Source organism: Mastigoproctus giganteus, chromosome 2 (genome assembly GCF_048544385.1).
Source record: "Mastigoproctus giganteus isolate SK-2022 chromosome 2, ASM4854438v1, whole genome shotgun sequence".
NCBI lineage: Eukaryota > Metazoa > Arthropoda > Arachnida > Uropygi > Thelyphonidae > Mastigoproctus > Mastigoproctus giganteus.
In genome coordinates, this window is record NC_143576.1 from 115,449,033 (window position 1) to 115,474,051 (window position 25,019).

At 37.6% G+C, this 25,019-nt stretch overlaps 2 protein-coding genes across 2 annotated transcripts in view; one reads left to right on the forward strand and one right to left on the reverse strand.

Moving 5' to 3' along the window:
* The window catches only part of LOC150089507 (Golgi-associated plant pathogenesis-related protein 1-like), a 40,936-nt gene extending 23,725 nt beyond the window's left edge, over positions 1-17,211 (forward strand). The window contains exon 4 of the mRNA XM_090389528.1: positions 17,067-17,211. Coding sequence (XP_090245654.1) covers positions 17,067-17,116 — 50 coding nt within the window. The 3' untranslated portion in view covers positions 17,117-17,211. The remainder of the gene's footprint in view (positions 1-17,066) is intronic.
* Positions 3,335-25,019, reverse strand: part of LOC150089508 (ATP-dependent DNA helicase DDX31) — a 147,615-nt gene continuing 125,930 nt past the window's right edge. Inside the window, exons 15-16 of the mRNA XM_090389525.1 lie at positions 17,038-17,221; positions 3,335-3,488 (exon numbers count right to left, since the gene is read on the reverse strand). Coding sequence (XP_090245651.1) covers positions 3,344-3,488; positions 17,038-17,221 — 329 coding nt within the window. The 3' untranslated portion in view covers positions 3,335-3,343. The remainder of the gene's footprint in view (positions 3,489-17,037; positions 17,222-25,019) is intronic.

The window sequence follows — 25,019 nt, forward strand, 5'->3', positions numbered from 1 at the left end:
ACATTTAGAAATCTTGTAGCATCCACGCCTCACTGGGTACTAGCTGTTTTGGCTGCACATGGAGAACCAACATTATATTTTAGGTAGGTGGTCATGTTTTAGCTCATCAATATATATTTATAACATATTTTTAAACTTATATAGAAAACTTTTAAACTTTTTTTATATAGAAAAAAATGAGCAAAACAAATTGTGCTCCTATCTACAGCTATTAGTCTATTTTTTTAATACAGTATGCTATTTGCTATATGAAAAGACTGTACCTTTCTCAGCAGTGTCAACTAAGGTTAAAACAAAGTACAGTCGTAATCCAGAGAGTAGTGATTTCATATAATTCATAAATGGGCTCTCTGTGGGGACTTCAAGATGGCAGAGTTACCTGTGGGTTTGCAAAGTGGTTTCCACAAGGCAGAGAAAGCAAGTTACCTTGCTTTCTCTGCCTCTGGAACAGCAAGGCAGTAGATCATTACTACAGGAAAAGTGAATGGTGTCTACTAAAATTGAGTTGCAGCCTAGTATACACAATGTAGTGAACAATCAGTTGGTTCCAAAAAAACAGTCTTCCTTCCACCACAACATATCAAACCAAGACTGGTCAAATATTTGTTAATGCATTCATCCTCAAGGTGACACCTTCAAGCATATACAGTATATTTCCAAAACTGTCTGATACAAAATTGAATGTGGCATATTTAGCAGTAAGATAACAGATATTTACTGGAACACAAAATGACTGATGATGAACAAAAGACCAGGCAATTGTTTTGCCTTGTACTGACCACCTTTCTTGGTAACATTAATAGCAAAAATTACAAGGAACAGTTAACAAGAGATAACTGAAAATTACAGAAAAATAGAATGCCAAATCTCCATCAAGCTCCATTACTTACACTCTGAATTGAATTTTAATTCCCTGCACCCAAGACAAATCTGGGTATTGCTGATTAATAGCATGGGGAGAAATTCCATCAGGACATGATCACACTTGGCCATAAAAGTTCAAATATATATTTTAAAAGAATTTTTTAACTCGAGGTTTTTACTTTTTAATTTGTGATGTTTTTTTAATGTTTGTTTACTTTCAGCAAATATTACTACCCTACTCTGGACAGAAGCTAAACATTTTTAATATAAATCTGAAAGTATTATCGCATACTTACTTTTCTTTCAATTTTAATAAAACAAATTTTACTTTAAAAATTTCATTAAAATTCTAAACTTTAATTCAATGTTCAAACTTCAATGCCACGCAAAAACTAGTCATATTCGAAATCAACATACCCAAATTAAAACACCTGGTTCCAAAATAGTTATATTTATCTGCACAAAATGCAGATAAACAGAACTGTTTTGAAAATTTGTTACATAGTATTATCTTCAAAGTGTGTTATTCAAAAAGTTCTTCCAGCAATTTGAAATATGTTTTTGGGATGCCAAAATTATCTGTTAATCTGCCCAGTGTAAAAAATTACGTGAGTTTCTTTTAAAAGATTAAATTAACACTAAGTATTAGTTAATTAATCAAGTTTACGGAAATTCTAAGCAGAAGGGACCACAACTGTTGTACCTCCAACTAGTACATTATAAATACTAATACAGGGTGTCTTAAAAATATTGGTACAAACATTTAGTGGAGGTAGGTAACATCTAAAGGAATGTGAATCGCATAGGAACCCATAACTGGAAACATTATCGTAAATTGGTACACGGCACTGTTCATCAGTTCGTGAGAGGGAAAATTTTCTGTTTTACTCATTCAAGCAGTAGTTGCCGCACGAAGAGCATGCATCGATATACAAACTGTGAGCTGGCAGACATGCACCTAGTGTATGGATTAGCAGAGCGCCCACATGGTGTGCGCCCCCATGCGGCACAACATCACTTCGCAATAAATGTGTGGGCAGCTATGGTCACTGACTGCTTAGTCGGCCCATACCTGTTACCATCCCGCATGAACTCCACTAAATATCGGATCTTTCTTGAACAAGTTCTATCAGGGTTACTTGACTATGTTCCAGCAAATGTGAGGCGCAACATTTGGTTTCAACATGACGGGGTGCCTGCCCATTATGGAAGGTGTGTTCGTGACCATTTGAACAGGCATTTTGGGCGTCGATGGATTGGCCATGGTGGACCCGTTGCCTGGCCACCACGCTCACCTGATTTATCGAGCCTTGATTTCTTTCTGTGGGGGGGGCCCTCAAATCTATCGTGTATGAATCGCCTGTGGAGACAGAAATGGATCTTGTGGCGAGACTCGTCTGCGCTGCTGCTACTGTCAAAGAAACTCCAGGTGTGTTCGACCGTGTCCGCCAATCCATGCTGCATCGGTGTCACGCATACATCGCATCTCATGGTGGAACCTTCGAGCATCTGTTGTAACATCATGAAATGCATCCATTTCGTACTCGATTGTTAATATTATGTCAAATAAATGTTTGCCACTAATTACTGTCTTGTGTCATTTCTGCTTCTTGTGCCTCTGCTACTACTTTCCCATGACGTTTCTGGTTATAGGTTCCTATGCGATTCACATTCCTTTAGATGTTACCTACCTCCCCTAAATGTTTGTACCAATATTTTTGAGACACCCTGTATAACTGGCTTGCCAGTGATCCTTCAGAATTCCTTCATTAGGCAAAAGGGATGGGGGGAAAGAAAAAAAAAATTTTTTTCTGTTCAGTCTCATAAATAAAACCACAAAGTTCACACAAATTTTCCAAATTTATTATGCTTCTTTGAGATCCTCACACTGGTCTGCATAGATAACATGATTACCTTACAACTACTGTGAATAGCAAAGCTCCCTTTTGAACTCTCTCTCTCTCTCTCTCTCTCTCTCTCTCTCTCTCTCTCTCTCTCTCTCTGTTATCATCCCTCCTTGAATAATCCTAATAACAAAGAGCACAAAGATATTGGATGGAATCTGGTTTATGAATGTAAAAGTACATTTGCACATTTTTCAGATAAGTTATGCAACTTAGTTGTTCCCATGACTATCATAGTAATTATGACCACTGTTGTTTTTTTCCATGTGAAAAAGCCTTGGGTCTGAATCTTGTCAGATGGGTGGGATTTTTATGCACTTTGGTATGCTATGGCTGAATCAACCTTGGGTACGGATTGTGCAGCTTTTCTTCTCCAAATCTAGTCTTTCATTAAGCAAAGTAGGTAAACTTACCACTACATATAAACAATGTACAGACCCAAAATGCTACTGCCTTGAACTTAGTTGCCTTGACACTAAAAAACAAACACACTTGATTAATGTTAAAATAATTTTATTATTTTACAAAATGTGTACATGTGTACAAAGTTTGCTGTACATGTGCTGTAAAATGGCTCAGATGTGCTTCTTTAATTTGAATGGTGGTTTCTTCTTATTGAACTTAACTGGTAAAGGTTTCTTATGCTTTTCAGAAATTTGATCCAAACCACTATCAAATTCTGAAACATTCTGGATCAAGTTTGCCTTCAATGTTTTTGGCCTGTGTTAAATATAAAATAACATAAAAATCATCATTTAAAAAAAAACTGCATAAAAATTTAATTAAAACGAAGAACTAAAGAAAAGCCAATAAAAAAAAAACACACATTACAACAGATTATCATTATAGCCAAATTAATACTACAATAGGAACACCAAAACAGTCACTTGCATGCATTATATTTTGTCCACCACTGTTCAGAGTCAAGGCAAGAAATATTTTAAGGGTGCACACTTTGTAATACTATTCTTTATTCTGACATTATAAAATATCATTTTGCTTTATTGTACCCAATAATAAAAAATTGATCAACAAACAAAAATATTTCTAACCCACTTTCACAATTCAAAGTATGCAGATTTAAAAATTAAAAACTATCCTCTTGTCTGTATGCAGGCCACTCAATACATAATCACTTGCATATCTCTCTATACATTAAAAAAGTTTTCCTCCTAGTGATATTTATTTGAGCCAATGAAAGAAGAGGGTGGGCTAATTACATCACTACAAATGCACAGGTAAATAATTACATAGGTCATTTCTCGATTAGATTGCGATCAATGCAATATAACGTTAGTATAATATTATTATACAATATAATAACAAAACTATACAAATATTTACAAAAAAGTAAAATATTTACAAAACAACTATTTACAATCATACCTCTACTATATTGGGATGATGGGTCCCTTCATCAGCCAACATTAATATACAAAAAATGTTACAATGGAACATCAAATGATGCTGGGCATGGTCATGTATTTGACAGTAAAGCACATGCACTTGGTGAAAATGGACGGAACACAAACACAAATGGGTTACTGGGCAATATTAGACACTTGATGTTGACAATGTAGAGTGTGTATGTGGGACGCATTGCAAGACAACTGCCTCCATACCGTTCACCAACCTCATGCACGTGCTTCACTGTCTAATACATGCCCACGCCCTGCATCATTTGACGTTCCATTGTAACTTTTTTTGTATATTAATGTCAGCTACTGAAGGGACCCATCGTCCCAATATAGTTTGTATATTTGTAAACATTTTAAATATTTGTAGTTTGTATATATTTTAATTAAATATTTTAGTCGTGCTCTTTCGGATGCAACAATATTCCTGCATTATGAAACCCAAAGCGAAAGGCCTTTTCCTAAGTGACCTATGTAAATGCAGGTAAATAATTACATATTGATATTTATTCGACCTTGAGAATGTCGCATGGTGGGGTAGTCAATGGGAGAAAAATAAAATATATAGAAAAATAAATGAATAATAATAATAATAATTAAATAAATCTGTAAAAAAATAAACAACCCATGTTTTCTGCCTCACACATAACTAACCAACTGACCTCTGAATTTCTCCAAGTTGTCAGCTCAACTACCCTGGAGGTAACTGATTCAAGTAATTAAAAACTGGCTAAAAGAAAATTTTCTACAATCCAATTATTTTCTATATTTCTGTAATTTGAATTTGTGGCGCATAGATCTGGAATCATTTATAACAGTGAAAATTTTGCTTTCATTCATTCTACTATCCCCTCTCAAAGCTTTACAGACCTCAATGAGGTCCCTCTAAGGTGTCGTGACTGGTTGCTAAGCACTGTAATCCAAATATTCAAATTATTTTCACAATGTGACAGAGTGAGCTGATCCCATTCAAGGGTTGTATCATTTTATCTCCTGGAAACTCAAGTTTTTGTCCAGCAAAAAGACCAAATACATATAGGTATCTTTTTTTCATACCTCACCAAGTGTGTTGCCTGTCTTCAGACACTTTCATGAAGCTTGATGTCTTTTGTTTCGGTGTGGTCTCCATACTTGAACACTGTATTCCAAGTGTGGTCTTACAATTGCCTTATATGATGTCCTTATTTGTACAAGCATTTTAGAAATCAACTATAGGACACCAAGTCATCCTTTCTGCCTATGAACACTGCTTGGAGAACTTCATATCCAACAATAACATAATTCCAAAATCCCTTTCTACTTCTATTATTTTTAATTCAACTCCACCTAGTGCACAAGTTATTTTGGTGTTGCTATTCCCCAAATATAAGGTTTTGAATTTTTCTCCATTAAAACATAGCTACCACTTTTCTGACCATCCTTGAAGCCTATCTAAATCAACATGAAGGAGCACTGCTTAGCACTGTTCCCTAACTACTCTCCTGACCTCTGCATTATCGACAAATTTTGAAATCTCACTTTCTATCCCTTTATCAATGTTATTCAGGAAATCAGAAATTGTGGTCCCAGAACCAATCCTTGGGAACCCCACTTCTAATGTTCAATTGATACAAAGAACAGTCATTAATCACAACTCTCTGCATCATACCATGCAGCAACCCTGTGATCCATCTTAGAATCATATCCATGATTCCAACATGCTCCACCTTATACAGTAAGCTCTCATAACAGATGTGCGTCAAATGCTTTGCCAAAACCCAAAAAAAAAACGATACTGAAATTATGTATCGTTTCTATCTTATGTATCTATTATGTTAGCTGTGTGAAAATAGCTAACCAGGTTAGTTAAGCATAATTTTCCCTTAACAAAGCCATGTTGTGTAGCCTTCAGAATTCCATTTCTATAAATATCTCTGTACTGCATATATTGTATTTCAGGAATGACAGAAACAAAAAAAAAGTCTATAAATTTTTTTATCATTAACTAGTGTAATGGGTGAGCTTGGATTTATTTTGCAATGTAATTCATTGCAACTCAAATGAATTACATTGGAAAATAAATCCAAGAGGTTGTCACAGACATTCTCTCAGATATGCCAGGCAAACTGTACTTGTTACCTGGGAGTCTAAATCGTTGATGGAACTGATATTCAGGTGAAACTCAAGTCAAGTGGGCCCAATTTCAGCGCAGTCCGGACAGTATGTGACAACCAAATCCTCTGCTTGAACCTTCACGATGGTGGGACTGTTAGTAATCCTGGGTATAACCCCATGCACAAGCACACTGAGGTGTGAACCAACGTAAGCAGGGGTCGAGGTGTGACGCTCACACCACATGGAGAAATGCCGCCCCTCTGTGTTACCAGGCAATACTAGGTGGTAGATGACACTCATCAACCGGTGCAATAACCACCCCTTTGCTTATTGAAGGCTCAAAGTGGCAGAATCCATGTTTAGTCTCCAGAGCTAAGTTCCGGTCAACCCTTCCCCATCTCTTCCATCATGCAGTATGACTGATGACTTTTGAGGTTATGATGGACATCATGGCGAGCAATTTTCCTTACATTTCGAGGGTACAGTTCTAAAACGGTGTTCAAACTAGCCAGCTGCTAGTTAGTACACCGGACCGAACCTATTGGTAACTCTTTAGGAGACTTCCAGATCAGCTAGTAATAATCTTGCTACCTCTACTCTGCCCAGATACTGACTGGAAGGAGTCTGAGTAGTGTGTAGCAGGGGGCATTGTAGAGTCCCCATTATGTCAAGGATCTGGGTATATTCTTATCATGTGTATGCCATATCGAAAAATTTCATTACTTCATACATGTCCCTCCCCACCCACTTTTTCTTACTATTGAATACACCATGAATTCTCAAACTAATAGAGTAAGCTTATCTGCAAAAAGATCTAAACCTCCCAAATACTTCCTAGTTCATTTAACAAATATACGTGGTCTCAATTCTAATCTCAACGATGTCCATTCCCACTTGCAGGCTGCCAAATCCCGTGTACTTTTTCTGGCAGAATCTCAGTTATCAGTTAATTCAACAGCTGCTCATCTCAGTTGCCCAAATTATTCGCTGTATGATTCCTTTCGCCTCAAGGGTGGTACTTGTGCATATGCCCGTTCCGATATTCTTGTCAGAGACTTGGTAATTTGGAATCTCCTCTTTTCGATCTTCTGTGGCTTAAAATCCCTTTACCTCATTCTGTGAAATTCATCTGTTGTCTCTATCGTTCTCCCAACTCGACTAATCACTTGGAGCTCTTTGACTTCCTCTCTTTGCAATTTGATTTTCTCCAGTCCAACTTTCCTAACAGTGAGGTCATTTACCTTGATGATTTTAATGTGCACAACTCCAGCTTTCCATTTTCTAGTCACACTGACCCAGCTGATTGAGATGCTGAGGCTTTTGCATTACTAATGACCTTGCACAGATTGTTCATTTACCTACAAGAATATCGGAGAATCCTAACCATACAACCAACATGCTTGATCTTTTTCTCACAAACAATTCTTTTCAGTACACGGTTGAAGTGAGAGGTCCTTTAGGCACCTCAGATCACAACTTGGTGATTGTCTCTTCTCCAATGGAGCCTTTATCTCATGGCTATTCCCAACCTCGTGTTGTTTGGCATTAAAAGAATGCAAGATGGGATGACCTGAGAGATTTATTTTCTTCTTTTCCTTGGTCGGATTACTGTTTCAAAACTTCGGATGTCAACATTTGCTCAGATCACGTCAGTGAAATTATTCTTGTAGGAATGGAATCCTTTATCCCACACTCCACCTTAAAATCTTGCCTTTTATCTAAACCTTGGTTTTCCAATAGATGTGCCAATGCTATTCAAGAGAAGAATGTTGCATATTGTAACTGGCTTGTTTCAAATTCTTCAGTTTCATTTTCTGCCTACATCAAAGCTCACAACAAATGTAAAGCAGTTATTAATCAGTCCAAACTAGATTTTGAACAGGCTAAGAGTAGAAAACTTGCTTCTTGCCCTAATGGTAGCCGAGCATTCTGGTCTCTTGCCAAAGCTATTGACTGCAACTTTTTTCCATATCTGCTCCCACCTCTGTCAAAACCAGATGGTTCTGTTGTTGCTTCAGCCAAGGATAAAGCTGACCTCCTAGCATCCCATTTTTCTTCAAACTCATGTATTAATAATCTTGGTAAAATTCCTCCCACCATTCCCAACATGCTCCATTGAATGCCTCCTGTAGTCTTCCTTCAAAAGGATGTCAGAAGGATTTTGACAAATATATTGATGCTAAGAAAGCTCCAGGTCCTGATGGTATTTCTCCACTTGTTCTCAAAACCTGCACTCCTGCTCTTTGCCGCCTTTTTTCACTTTCTTGTTCCAAAGGTGTTTTTTCTTCTGTTCGGAAATTTGCTCACATCCAGCCAGTTCCTAAAAAGGGGGACAAATCCCTCCAATCCAATTATCGTCCCACTGCAATTACTTCTACTCTTTCTAAAGTAATGGAGAAATCAATTAACTGCCAACTCTTTAACTGCCTAGAAACCTTCCATCTGATCAATGATCGCCAGTATAGATTCCGTCAGTGTCGATCCACTGGTAATATTCTGGCTTATGTCACCCATTTATGTACAAATTCAATGGAAAAGTTTGGTGAAACACAAGCAGTTGCTCTTGACATCTCAAAGGCATTTGATTGTGTGTGGCATAAAAGTCTTCTAAACAAGCTTCCATCTTATGGTTTGCCAACTGTTTTTTTTGTAATTGGTTATCCAGTTTTCTCTCTGATCGCTCACTGAGGGTGATGGTGGATGGCTCTCCATCTTCTAACTTCTCCACTAATGCTGGTGTCCCCCAAAGTTCAGTTCTTTCCTCCAATCTTTTCCTCTTGTATATTAATGACCTTCTTCCATTGACTGGAAATCCTATCCATAGTTTTGCCAATGATAGCACATTGCATTCCACTTTCCATTTTGAGAAACCTTGCCCTGCTCAATCAGCTTCAACTTCTCGATTATCTGCTACCAATTCCTTAAATGCCAATCTCCAGGTAATTCTACAGTGGGGAAAAGACAACTTAGTTGATTTCAATCCTTCTAAAATGCAGTCTTGTCTTATATCTCGCAAAAAGGATTCTTCTGCTCCTATGCTTATCTTTGGTGACACTCCGATTTGTTGTTATTTGGTTTTTAGGAGCATTAGCAACTAAGGCCATATTACTCCGTCACTCCAATTTCTAGGCAAGTTGATATATCTCTTTTGGGAATTACCCTGACTTCTAATCTCTCTCTTGGCACAAGCACATTACAAATATTGCTTCCTCTGCTTCTAAAAAACTTAGTTTTCTCTTTCGCTCTCGACTTTACTTTTCTTCCAAACAGCTGTTCACTCTGTACAAATCGCAAATCCACCCTATCAAGGAATATTGTTCCCACATCTGGGGTGGAGCCCCCAAAACCTCTCTCAGGCTTCTAGATTCCATTCAGAAGAGGGCAGTTAGGTTAATTAATGACTCATCTCTGAGTCTCTCTCTCCACTCGCTGTCTCATAGACGTACTGTTTCTGTTCATGCCTTTTTACAGATACTTCCATGGGCACCGTTCTTCTGAATTGACTTCTATAATTCCCACTCTCTCTTTCAAAACAGTCTGAACATGTGCCGCCAACATCCATTTACTGTCCAACTTCAAACTCACAGAATCAACTTTTCATCGTCCTCATTTATTCATTCAACTGCCGTTTTATGAAATAACCTTCCTTCATATGTATTTCCTGAAAATTGCAGTCTACAGAAGTTCAAGTCTAATGTCAACAAATATCTTCTCTCCTCTTCTCAACCTCCAACCCAAGCACAATGAGTGGAGAGCCAACCTTCTCATGAATCTCCATGGATTTGTTCATGGACCTCCCTGGGTTAGACCACAATTTCCATGCCACTGGTCAAATAATATACTTTTTATTTTTTTTTAATAGTAAACAGAATTGCAAATTCTCAAAAGGCAGTAACATTGAATACATAAACAAATGTGCAAAATGATTTATCCTGTAATTATTTTAAATGTATATGATTGAATACAACAAAATAAAAAACCATTAAAAATTACCTGGAAGAAAAAAAGCTGCATGAAAATTTAATTAAAGTGAAAACCCACTGTAACAAGAGTTGAGAAAACCCAAAAAAAAAAAACTAATTTCACCTAAGTTTACAAAACTTATGAAATGCAATCATTTTCAGTACATGTACTTCCAACAAAATTTTTGTTTTATCTTGCTTTTTGAAATATGCTGCTATATTTTTGACCAGACTGAAAAATATGCTTTTCACACCATAGTCCAGTCTTGGTAGAAATTGCATTTTTCTCTACCACCCCAACTAGGAGGAACCCAGCTGGGAAAGGATAACTGTGTGTGCATAATTAATAATACAAATAACTGAAATTTTTCAAAACTCAACATAAAACCATTCTAGACTAGAGGTTTGTCATGGACACTCTTCTGGCAATGACAGCAAAAGCTGTCTGCCACTTGAGTGTAAAAACAGCCACAGATTTCACATTTGGGTCCCAAAATTCAATGCATTTGATATTGCATTGAATTTCATCATAGTGTGATCATTTTGTCACAGAATGATCACACTATGATCACATAATGATCATAGTGTGATCATTCTGTGACAACCAAATCCTTTGCTTGAACCTTAACCCATATTTTTCCACTTAATGACTGGGCAAATGGGGTAAAACGTAATCCCATTTATAAATCTTTTATTACCTTAAAAATCAAAAGGATATAATTCAAAATTGTTCACTTTTTTTCATGCCACCTTTGTTTTCAGTATATTTACGAATACAACTGCAAAAGTCTTCAAGAAATGTAAATTAGAGAATTTTTTTTTTTTTTTTTTTTGGTAGTTGTTGGCGCATCAGCTTCTGTGGCCATAATGCACCTCCCAAGGTTTTTGCAGTACTTTGATCCAAGCCCGAGGCGGGATTCGAACCCGCGACCTTTGGGTTGCCAGGCAGGCACTTTACCCACCTGGCTAGCCCGGTCGGCAATTAGAGAAATATACCAAGTTATAACCAGGACCTAAATAATTTTGTGATAACTGAGAAGAAAGTGATAGACAAATTGTTAAAACTAAATAAAGCACTTGAGGCTAATGGAATCTGTCCATTTATATAAAAAGAAGCAGCAAAAGAGGTAAACAAACTTTTGGCCATAATTTTGAGAGCATCCTTGGATCCAGGGAGACACCTATAGATTGGAGATGTGCAAATGTCTCTCCTATTCACAAAGGGTGAAATGAGTAATTAAGAACCTTGAGTTGGTGGTTAAAGAAGTATTGCAGGATCATATCGACAGGAATGCAATTATACAGAAACCACAGCCTATGATGTAGTACGGAAGGAACTGGATACAAAAATTCATATTGAAATCACGTACTTAGATTTCAGTACAGCATTTGACAATGTTCTACATGAAAGACTGCTATACAAATTTAGGCTGTATAGCATTAAGGACAAGATACTGCTGTAGATAAAGGGATGAATGAGTTGCAGAAGACAAAGTGGTTATTTAATGGCCACTGCTCTTCATGGACTAATGTTACTAGTGGCATCCCTCAGGATTTGATGCTCAGCCCCTTACTTTTTTCAATATTTATTAACAATATTGATGAAGGCACGTCAAATTAATGTCCAATTTTGATAATACAAAATTGGACATTGCATTGGCCTCGCTATACAGCAGCAATGCAACAGTCTCAAAGTAACAGGAATGCCTTATTTCGGGAGAGCACTTCTGAGGGCGGTTCTCCATAACTTTAGCAGAAAATGACACAGCCATGGAGGATGCCTCTGTGTGCGTCAGGTGCAAGAAGCACAAGGATGTTAAGTGCAAATTCAAAATTCCTTTGAGCTTATGTGAGGGCTTGAAGAATACAGTTGATGCCTTTGAAGGATTAAGGGACTCATCAAACACTCAACTGCCCAGCCCATGTCCCAGCAACAGATATATATTATACAAAAAAGGACAAGTGGAACAGGACTAGGGGGTGTCTGCCAACGTCTGAAGTTGACAATGTTGAAGAGCAGAGCAGATGTCATCTTTTAAGGGCACAAAAAGTGATATTATTGTACACTGGCACTAATGATATTACGAGCAGAAGATCTGAAGATTTAATTAACAAGATCAAAGTAATGTTAAGAAAAAGTCACGGGTCAGGGTCGAAATTGAAAGTTTCCACAATTCTGCCCAGACATAATAGGAGGTAATACATGATGAGCACTTTGTCAATCAATTCAGCCCTGGAAACACTGCACAAGGCACAAGTGTAGAATTCTCTCAGTATAGTCTATTCTTGTTAACAGGAGAGACTTTTAACAGGGACGAGATACACTTAAATAGAAGGAGCATAAGGTAATTTGTTGATGCTATTAAAGTAGTGGTGTTAGGTGGGATAGAAAACTGCTAGATAGGGGAGGATACATAGACTAAGAGATTAACAGCAGTTGCAGGCAGAGGTGCGATTCCTGCAGTGCTTCTATTGGAATATGCAACCCAGAAAACAAGGCATTGAGGATTACAAGTACAGCTGAAACCTCATAGAACAATGGCTGTGATAAAGTAACTAAAAGTAAGAACAGGTGAATGCTTGCATTTACACCACTGCTAGGAGCACAGTAAATAAATTTGATAACCTGAAGTACTAATTACATCATCAAATACATTCCACGGGTATTTCCATCCATTGGTGGGATAACAGAGACATGGTGTCACTCAGATATAAGGGATACAGAATTTAAATATGGTGAGTAAATGTTTAAGAAAGGACAGACAGAACAGGAGGAGGTTATGCTCTTAGTTAAGAATCATTAAATCTAAAGCAGTATATCCAGTCAACATGGATGGCCAGTGCAATATTGAGTCAGTTTGGTGTGATATAAGCACTGAGAAGACAAAATTGAGTAGGAGTGTTTTATAAGTCTAATCACTGTGATAGGTACAACAATACACAGCAAAGTGGAACAGTAAATCAGAATGTCTTATAATGGGTGATTTTTTAACTTTCCAGATGTTGACCGGAATTTGTGGGTTGGTCACTCACACAATATCAAGACTTTTGTAGATTTATTGGATGACTGTTTTCTACAGCAGCATGTTAGAGAAGCAACAAGAAACAATACTGTTGATCTGACAGAAATCATGGTATACCTACCTAGTAATGGGTAGGCCCACCTTTCACCAGGATAAAGGCAGTCACACGGTGAGGCATTGTCCACTAGTTCACGAAAGCATTCCACACATATTTCCATCCATGCTTGCTGCACCGCTGTCCATAATTCAATCTCATTCCTGGTGGAGGATCCAATGCTCAAATGGACCTTCCACAGCATCCCAAAGATGCTCCATAGGGTTCATGTCCAGTGAACATGGGAGGCCAGTCCATGGAGGTAAAACCTGCGGAACGCTCTTCTAACCATATTCTAGTAACCATGGTTCTGTGGGGAGGTGCATTGTCCTACTGGAAGAGTCCATTGCCCTGTGGGTGCACGATAACCTGCAAGAATGGATGTGTAATCTGGACCATTCAGAGATGCATCTAGACATACCAGAGGTCCCAACATGTGCCATTTGAACACACCCCAGACCTTTACCAATTGTCTACCTGCCTGAACAGTTCCTTATTGACATGACGAGTGCATAGTTTCATGCGATTTCTGCCAGTATGCACCCTCCCGTCAGCTTGAAATAACTGGAAACAGGACTCATCAGACCAGGAGACCCATCTCCAATCATCCAAGGTCCAGTGCCAATGTTCTTTCACTCAGTTGTGGCATAGAGTCCTGTGTCGTGGTGTTAGCAATGGGACGCTGGTGGGTTGGCGGCTCCCAAAACCTATTGCGGCTAATGATCACCTGATGGTCTTGGTGGAGATGTTTCTGGCACCTCCCTTGTTGAAGTCAGTGATGATTTGTGTCACTGTCACTCTCCGATTGGCTGAAACAATGCAAGACAGACTTTGGCGGCCACATTCATCCACCACCTTTCTCCGCCCACAGCACTATCCACAATGAGATGTTATTCCGGAAATGGCATATTCCTGATACACTCTTGATACTGTCTAACAGGGATGGTGCAATTTCTGTACCGCATCTGCGACAGAGTGACCCATGCATTGGGCACCCACTATCATCCCTCTTTCAAAGTCTGTTAACTCCTAACATTTACCCATACTGACATCAAATTACCATCTACATGAATGCAGTGATGTATTCATGTAGATGGTAATTTGATGTAGGCGGGTTTTAATAAAACCCACCTTCCAAGTGGTGGGTTTGCCCACTGGCAATTAGAAATTTCTAAAGTATTTCTAAAATTTAATATTTCTATAATATTTTTCAATATTCTATATATTCTATTTATTATTCTACTTTTATTTGGTTTACATTCAAATCATTGATTTAAATCAAATAAAAGTAGAATAATAAATAGAATATACAGAATATTAAAAAATATTATACAGCAACTTCCTGACTTACATAAGGGTTGCATTCCGCGGAACTCTACATAAGTCAGAATTTCCCTAAATGCTTATGCAGCACTCGCAAATTTGACTGAAGCAAATTTGATTGAATTTGATTGAAGCAAAAAAGGAATGTTCAATGAACACGTAAATAGAATTATTTATTCAATTTTTGCACAGGAAAAATTGAATTTCCTGCGCAATCTCATGCACAGAAAAAATTACAAAAGTGTACAAAATTACAAAAATTTCAAAATTATAAAATTACAAAAAGAGAGAGAGGAGACAGATATAGCATCAGCAAGTTTTACTTTTCGAACATCGTTGCCAGAATTAACTCTCCGGCTGATAAGCACACTACTGCAGAAGTCGTGGGCTGTGGAGATTTAAAAGAGATTTTTTCTAACACATCACAAAATTTCACTGCAGCTGCAGAATCAGCACTGGCAACTTCACCGCATACTTTAATGTTTTGGAAACCAGCGTGATGCTTGAACCTATTAAATCATCCGTTGCTTGCCACGAACCTGACTTGGGGTTCGCTGTACTTATCCTTAAAATCTTCATAAATACTTCTTGCTTTTACTTGAATGGCCATTGGAATCAGGGGCACTTGCTTCTGAATCTGATTTTCCACCCATATTATTAATAGCTTTTCCATCTTTGATACAGCACGTGAATGCAGCTTAGTGATCACTGTTGATCTTAAATACGTTGATCCTTTAACATGTTTTTTTATAAGCACACTGTCCCTTAAAATAGTATTCAATGTTGAAGCAGTGAGACTTAATTCCGTGCAATAGATGACAAACTTTGTCCAGCTTCGTACTTCTTAATTAATCATCTTCGTTTCTAAATCAATTTTGTTTCATTTCCTAGCACTGCCAGCACTTGCACTTTCCATTGGTCCCTTTCCCTTCACTATTGTAATAAGTAAATAGGAATGACAAAAGGATTCTCAAATTTATTTATGTTTTTTTATATGATTGAAGATTTCAGTGAAGGGGAACTCATTTCACCATAATACCATAACATAAAAACCCACAAAATTCCAGTTATTGGGATTATCACAAATGCAATAAGACTGAGTTTACTACCCATTTATAACAGATCATGCTAACAGAAAAGCTCAATAAACCAGAAAGTGCAAATTGTTTTTATTGTTTTATGGTAGTGATCTCCAGAAATGTGTTTTAGAAAAATATCACAAAGGCGTTCAAAATTGATTCTTATAACGGATCATATAATAATGATGAAAGTGTAGTGCAATTTCCATTATAAAAATGACCTTTTAGAAAGATAAATAGCTTAGTTATATTATTGTTGTTATTTGGTTTTTAGGAGCATTAGCAACTAAGGCCATATTGCTCCGGGGATATGCGGTGGTCATTCCCTGACCTTTCCGCATCCTCCGTATTTGGTGGTCACGGGCTCGAACCCTGGTCTAATCAAAGCATGTGCTACGCACTGCTGCTCCTGACCACCTGGCTATGGAGGCGCCCCCAAGAAGTTGCACAAATAACCAAGCTATTGCAAATGGAAATATTACCAGTTTAAGAATATTTCCATCATTTTCTAGACAGCAATTATGAACCTCTGTCCTCATGAAATAATCTCCAGATATTTTGATTGTTATACTGACAAGGTAATATCCATTCCCTTGTAAATTTAATGACATTTACTGACACAATGGCCAATCTGTGCATTCTGTCTAGCTGTTAGAAAATATTCTAAGAATATTCTCTACTTACATCACTAACCAGAGTATATAATGTGAGCAAAGGCTAACAATTTTTTTACTATGCAAGCTTAATATGTGGTTTTGACATACAATGCCTTGCTGCGTGATCATTTCTTTAGTATTTGCCTTTGTAAATGCTAAATAAATAATTGATCACACAGAAATACTTCTAAAATCAACCTTAATATTATTACTAATCTGTAATCATTTCCAAACTGATCACTGTTTCAGACTAAACTTCAATGTTCTTAGACTAAAACATTAATGATGTTTTTAGACTAAACTGACAATTGGCAACAACTTTCCCGGTGAGAAAATTGTTCAAAAGAAATCATATATCTAAATGGTAATACTTACTTCAATTTTAACATCAAATTCAAAACTTTCAGCCCAATACAACAAATGGTCTAAATCTAAAACAAGTGGGGCAGTTCAGGGTGCCATTTTAATTGAAACAGCCTATATACAAATATACTACATTTAATCCCAAATTTAAGAACAGTAATCAAAAATTAAAGGTTTCTGATTATTGTACCTAAACTGTTAATTTCAACTAAATCATTCAATTACCATTCCATTATTTTTGGGAATAAAAAAAAATCTACCTTTCTGAAAATTTCTTCTTCCTTTTCAGTCTTGCTAGTGCTGAAGCATTTACTCCAAGAACAGATGGTGACTCCCTAAGGCAAAAACTTTTTGCAACATGACCAAGATGAAGGCTTTTAAAAGGGAACACATTTTGTAAAGATTTCGGATAAGAAGCATATGCCCTGATGTAGGTTAGAAAAGCTACGAAAATTAATATAAAAAAATTAGAATAGAATTGAGGGTTCTCCCCCACCCCCAGTGAATTCTTATTCTGATCACAAAGAACAGTTTCTTTCATAAACTTCTTGAAAAATTTATTAGTTATTAATTAATATTTTATAAATCAATAAATTTATAAACTAATTAGACCTCTTTTTTTTTTCTGTTTTTATAACGTACAAAGGTATACCAAAACAATTTCTTGAATGTTATTAAGATGACATTAAGATGTTTACATATTAACCACTGACCTTTAGAAACAGCTCATATTGTACAATCGATCTGTGCAGGAATCATTCAAAATGGCAGCTACACTAAAAAATATACTATGAAAAAGTGCATGCAGTTATTCATTTTCTACTGGCCACAGTTCAATCCATCCAAAATTTCAAGGAGAAATTGTATTGGCATGTCGACAGAATGTCATGTGGTCTCCAACATGTGTGGAAAATGGTGTTGGCTATTTCAAAATGAGAGGTGTTGTTCATGAAAACGGAAGTGACCATTCTTTTACAACTTAGGATCATGTCCTGCAAAGTGAAATGGGCATTTGTGGAAATTGTGACAAAAGTCAGAATGACTTCCAAAAACAGGTTGGCTGCAATTAATGTATTTCTACAATAGTATAACCATAAGGATTATGCCTAGTGCATTTAATTTACCAAATACATTACCACCACACCCTTCTGGCATCTCTCATAATGTGGATATAACTTCGCAACTGAGATGGCTTGTTGTATTACCTACCCGCCCACTGATGACGAAGCAGCTTCGAAACGATCGTCTGGGTGGTGGTACGCTGAAAATAAATAACAGTAGTCTTCTCTACTAGAGAAGTGTTATTTATTTGAAGTAATTCAATAGTAGCTATCTTGTTGTGAAGGCAACCACATTATGAGATACAATTAAAACGATGCCTTCTACGCTACAATCGTAGCTCAAATCTATGGGTTAACTATGGTGTATTTACACCGATATTATATAATAGTATAACTGTACGGCAGGCAGGCATCCATCAAGTTTAGTGTTATGAGACCATGTTTTGGACAATGAACATCATTCATGTGAACTTCATCCCACAAAGATACACTGTTACCACTGACATGCAGACAGGGACAAAATCAGCAATTTGCAAGAAATAATCAGATCTACTTTGCTTTCAGTGGATGTGTTATATTTCTCCATGAAAATGCATGATCTCATACAGCACACAAAATCTGGTTTTCAGAATCTTAAAGCTGGAATTGGGAGTCCAGAGTGTACTCCCTCTAATAGCCACTTTTTCAACAGGTTAAACAAACATCATTGAGGCCAGTAGTTTCAATCAATAAGGACATTCAGCATGTAGTGAAAACATAGCATAAACCACATGTCTCAAATTTTCTACCACAGTGGTAGATAAAATTTGATTATGCTATAACAAGTGCCTAAGTAAATTGGACAATTTTATGGAAAAGCCAATATGCCTAGCCATCTGCGTACCATGTTTTGTTTGTTACAATAAAGTGGTTTGTTTGCAGAGGGTGGAGGGGGATTATATATATTCTGATAATATAATAAATTTTAACTTAATAGAAGAGTTCAAGGACAACCTTCCATGTACAGGGTAACAATGTAATCTGCACAAATTTGAAATTAATTTTTTTTTTATTAACAGTTGTTGCTCTTGAAACACAGGCCGAATAATAATACAAACTATATACTCAACAGTAAAAGACTGAAATAAAGTATTTAAAAATAGAATAATGTACCATGAAAGTAAGTGGGGGGGGAGAGGAAAATTACCATATGTTACAACTGAAATGTTACAGCCTTCAGCAGCAAATTTTGGGGGGATTTGGTTTAGAAAAAACTGCAGAGAGCAACTTGATGTAGTGAGAGTGACAAACAAAAAAGTAGGAGGAAGATCATATACTATTTCATAGTTATACAGTGTGTGATTATCATCACCATGTTCCCAAGGAAAAAATTTTGTTTTGCTGATGGTTTTAACCAATCTGTTTTGAATAGACAGTGATCTTTATAGGATGGGAAATTGATTGTTAATGAACAGAGCTTGGTTCAGCAAGACAGTCTTTTCCAGACAGTCAGCAGTTGGCTGACTGCTGGCTGTCTGTAACAGGGGAATCTGTGAGGAGGGGCTGAGGTACGAGTACCATGTCCACAGTTACTTCTGCCAGCAACAGGAGGTTATAAAGACAGACTTTCCAGACAGCTAGAAGCCAACCAAGTCATTCTACACACTGACATTCAATCCCTTGTCATCCTCATATCACCTGAACCTGCATCTGAAGGCAAAGGGGGATGAGGTGAATCTGCCAATCCAAAAATTGGAGGGAAAGGAGGTAAACCTGTCAATGTTTCTGTTGATGTTGGCACCTAGGCTGTATTATTTCTCCAGGAATGACTGTGTGAGACCTAGAGGATCTTATGACTGTTAAGGTTAAAGGTATGGCTCTTACAGATGCTCTGAAATGCAACATTACTCTTCCCCCCCCCAAGTCATCCCTGTGAGTGACCCCATGTGTTCGGCTGCATGAGCACCCAGCCTGCAGTACAACTGCCCAATGTAGCATTAATTGCACTGACAGGACACACTGTTGACAGACTTTCCAGGACTCTAGGACCCCCACAAGTAATTCTCGAACAGGGCCCCACAAATTTTGGGGCCAGCTCTAAATATACCTTTACATTGCATGCTTCTTTTGGCTATTTTGATTATAGATTCCTCACTTCTGGGTGGTAAATAAAAGAAAGTGAAATGGAGAAGGCTTTCGTGATTATCCTGATATTGTGCCCAAACTGGGTTGGCTCTCTGGGTGCGAGCTTAGCCTGTGCAGACGTAGCTCCTTGAAGCTCTTGGAACAGAGAAGTTTTTCCTGATTTATTTTCTGATTTATTAGCTTAAATTGTCATATTAACTTATTTTCTAGAGTAGCTTTATATTCCTAGTTACGATACTTAGTTTAAAGTTTAACTTAGACAGAGATTTGGTAGGTATTACTTAGTATCGGTAACGGTATCAAATCCACGTGTTACAAATTGAACGAGAGGTCTTTTTTTAACCAAATTTAGTCGATTTATTAACCAGTTGTTATATCAAATTATCTTCTATAAGTAGATTATAGACCTAGTCAGGATCCTTAGTTTATTCTAAATTGAGATAGCGAGATTTGGAAGCTAATCAATACTTACGAGTCCGTAGAAGTACCGTTCGAGAATTCCCGCCATTTTTACACGATAGCATAAGCTTAGTGTAGTATAGTGCATAATATAATATTGTCAATTAATCAGTAAATCTATTAATCTTGATAAACTTTATTGTCAATTAAATTGTATTTTTAACTCTATATATATATAACGACTTAATCGTAACAAATAATTAATACATAACAATAGTGGTACACGTGATATGGAAGTTGTATAAAGGGAACTCGTAGAAAACACTAGATACCGAAAAAAAAAATATATCATAACTGTTTTGGGATATAACTTAAGGATTTAATTTTTGTTTTGAAATTTTATTGAATTAAATCGGAATCATGACTCTGACCAGAGCAGCAAAGCAAAAGGCTCAAGCTAATGGGAGTGCTGTGGTTCAGGGGAGAACTGAGGGGGGCAGCTGCCCTATGAATCACAGTCTTTTAAAATGCACCGTTTGCTTGATGTTTGCGGAGCAGTCGGGTACGGGACATGATACTGCCAAGGGGGATGTCTTTGTGTGTGCACGATGTAAGGAGTGCAAGGAAATCAGGCGACAACTCAGCGTTGTTATGGGCCTTTATGAGAGCTTGAAGGACAGGGTGGATGCCCTCGAAGGAAATAAATTGAGGGGCCCATCAAGCTCTCAGCTGCCCACATCAACGCCAGAGCTTGCACTTGGTCATCAGGCAACACAGAGGCAGCCCCCTAGGCAGAATGCGCTGGTCCCACAGGAACTAGTAGTTGTTGGTGACTCTATTGTCAGGGAAACGAACATGCTGATGTTTTCTACATCAGCATGTTCGTGAGGCAACAAGAGGGAGCAATACTCTTGATCTGATTATCAGTAGTGATTCTTCATGCATTAAGAATCTGCAGATAAATGAACCACTAGGTGGCAGTGATCACAGTGTGTTAAAGTGGGATTTACTCAAGGAGGTAACTACCATCAGAGGTAAAGGGAAGAGTTTTTGTTTTCGTAAAGGCGACTATGATGGTCTGAGACAGTATTTAAATTCTATACAGTGGGACCAACTGATGATGTTACCAACAGCAAACTCAAAATGGGAAGCATTCAAGGAACTAATCTTGGAGGCTACCAGGCTTTACATACCAACTAAGAAATATTATTCAAGGTTTAGGCCTAAATGGTTGTCAGATGAACTAATGAGACATGTGGCAGAGAAGAAAAATGCATGGGATACATACAAATTAATGGGTGACATGGAAGCCTATGATAGATATAAGTTGGTCTGTAACCAAGTCACAAAGGAGATTAGGCAGGCAAAGGCAGACTACGAAAAATGCTTGGCAAAGGATGCAAAGAAAAACAGAAAAGAGTTCTTTACATATTTAAACTCATGAAGGAAAGGGATGAATCAGATTGGTCCACTGGATATTGATGGTTCAACAGTTGAGGATCCTGCTCAGGTGGCTAACAACCTAAACGAGTATTTTGCATCTACATTCACGCATGAGGAGTTATTCAGGAAGGAGAATGATGTAGGTAAAGTAAACATTGGCAGTGAGCTGGATGATTTTGTAATAACTGAAAGGAAAGTGGAGGAGAGATTGTTGAGGATAAACATAAAAAAGGCACCTGGGGTGGATGGGATCTATCCAGTTATATTAAAGGAGGCAGCAAGGGAAGTAAGCAAACCCCTAGCCATAATTATGAGAGCTTCTTTGGACTCAGGGGAGGTACCCATAGACTGGAGATGTGCAAATGTAACCCCAATTCACAAAGGAGGATCAAAGGCTGACACAAGTAATTATAGACCTGTTAGTTTAACTTCTGTTCCAGGTAAATTAATGGAGGCACTGGTTAAAGAAGCACTGCAGGATCATCTAGACAAGAATTCAGTTATAGCTCAGACGCAGCATGGTTTTGTTAAGGGCAGGTCTTGCCTGACCAATTTGATTGGATACTATGATGTAGTCACAAAAGAACTGGATGCAGGGAATAACTTTGATATTATATATTTGGATCTTAGAAAGGCTTTTGATACTGTTGCACATGGAAGACTGCTGCATAAATTGGAGCAGTGTGGCATTGGAGGCAAATTGCTGCTATGGATAAGGGGATGGTTGAGTGGCAGAAGACAGAGAGTGGTAATCAATGGACACTGCTCAATGTGGACTAATGTTATTAGTGGAGTTCCTCAGGGTTCAGTGTTGGGTCCGTTGTTGTTTTCGGTGTTTATGAATGATATTGATGATGGGATATCAAGTTTAATGTCCAAGTTTGCAGATGATACAAAGGTTGGCAGGGTTGTTAAGGACACTACTGACGCTATGCTGCTGCAACAGGATCTGGAAAGGTTGAACAGATGGGCTGAGAGGTGGCAAATGAAGTTTAACATTGACAAATGTAAAGTACTACATATGGGAAACAGTAACCCCAGAGCAACGTATCAACTCTGCGGTACTACACTGACAGTGGTGGAGAATGAAAAGGACCTGGGGGTAATTGTGCAGGCAGATATGAAGTTCTCTGAGCAGTGCAGACGAGCTGCAAGAGTAGCTCATGGTGTCTTGTCAATGATATACAGGAATTTTTCTAGCAGGGATAAGGAGGTGATTATTCCCTTGTATAAGGCAATGGTTAGGCCACATCTTGAGTACTGTATACAGGTCTGGAGGCCTCATTTCAAGAAGGATGTAGAGCTGCTGGAACGGGTACAGAGAAGGGCAACAAGATTAGTGAATGGAACAAAGGGTTGCTCTTACGAAGAAAGGCTTAAGTTTTGCAAATTACAGAGTCTGGAGACTAGGCACCGGCGAGGTGATCTGATAGAGGTGTATAAGGCTTTGAATGGTTTGAGCATGCTCAATGCCAATGGGATTCTTCATCTTGCTCAGAATAATCACCTCAGAGGGCATAAACTCAAATTGAGGAAGGACGGATGTCGGATAGATGTGCGGAAATTTGCCTTTGGCCAGCGGGCAGTTGGAACCGACTTCCATCATTTGTTGTTGAAGTTGATAGCCTAAACAAATTTAAAGCTCAACTGGACAGGTATTTCGAACGAACGGAGGGGTGAAATGGGAGTGGTGTGTGTGTTTTTTTTTTTTTTTTTTTTTGGCTGATGCTGAATAAGCTTGCTTTCTTGCATCATATGCCTCTACTAATGCTAATGCTAACTGTCAGAAACATTTGATGGTCAGTGAACTCTGGGAAGATGATTGTTGAAAAGGAGAATTTCCCAGATGCCTGAATCATCCAAAAACACAGCCCAGGTGCTGACATCAACAGAAGCATCAGCAGATTCCCTACCTGCAACTATCCTCTTCCTCCTCACATGCTGTCCAAGTAAATAAATCGGACTCTATAGTCCCTCCTCCTCCCATATCCACAGTTACTTCTGCCAGCATCAGGAGGTCAAAGACAGACTTTCCAGACAGGTAGAAACCAGTCAATCAACCAAGCCATTCTGTCCACTGACATTCAATCCTCTATAATCCTCCAAATATCATTGCACATTCAAACTGGACAGGTCAGAAATAATCAGCATAATGCAATGCTCTCTCTCACAGATATCTAATACAAGTACTGACCAATCAATCTTCTTCCTACTTCTACATTTGTTGCTACCACCAAATTGCTCTCTGGAGATATATAGGCCCCACTCAAGTTTTTTTCAAAACTCCAAAATCTGCTGTTGAAGGATATCACATACGGTAACCATTCCACTTACTTTCTTGCTTACCTAATTCCATTTTTAATTACTCTATTTCAGTCTTTCACTGTTGAGTATATAGTGTGTATTATTATTCACCCTGTACTTCAACTGCTGTTCGATGAAAAATTTTACAGAGAGTAATTGTTTTACCTTTCATACTTTCTGCATAAAGTTACCAAGATTCATAAAAAAAATGACAAGTAAAAACCTGTTATACTCAGTGAGTATACTGGTCACTCTCATAATCCAAATCAGTCATTCTGAACTATCAAACTTCTAGTCACTGTTTTCCTTTATGCTATCCTATTTCCTATAACACCATTACCTGTAATCTAATGCTCGCTTGATACCAGTGATCCACTTTCTTCTTAGTTTGCTTCTAAGACAATTACTGTGCACTTCTGATTGAAATATCTGCTTAGACAATCTTCCTTCTCCCTTCCTTTCACACATAACAATTTCCATTTGTTTAACTTACTTAAGATTGAATATTATTTGCAGCAAAGTTTATTTTCTTTTCTTCTTATTTGTAATATAATGTTAGCATGGTTTCCATCTGTTAGTTCATTTTTTTTCCTTAAAATTCTCATTTCTGAATCACTGTTCAGTGATCCAACTTCCAGTTTGTTTCTAAGCCTATCACTAAGCATTTTTGCTTCAAATATCTGTTTAGCTAATCTTCCTTCTCCCAGGTTTTCTATATGCCCATACAATCTAAGTTTGCTTCACTTATCTTGGAATGGACATTATTTACTGATTTTCCCCTCCTCTCATTTGTAATATGGTGTTGCCACTGCTTCCATCACTTCCATTTATTTTCTTAGAACTCAAGATTCAAATTTTTGATCAACTGCTTTATTTCTTATTGGGGGGGGGGGGGTTAAAAATGCATTTAT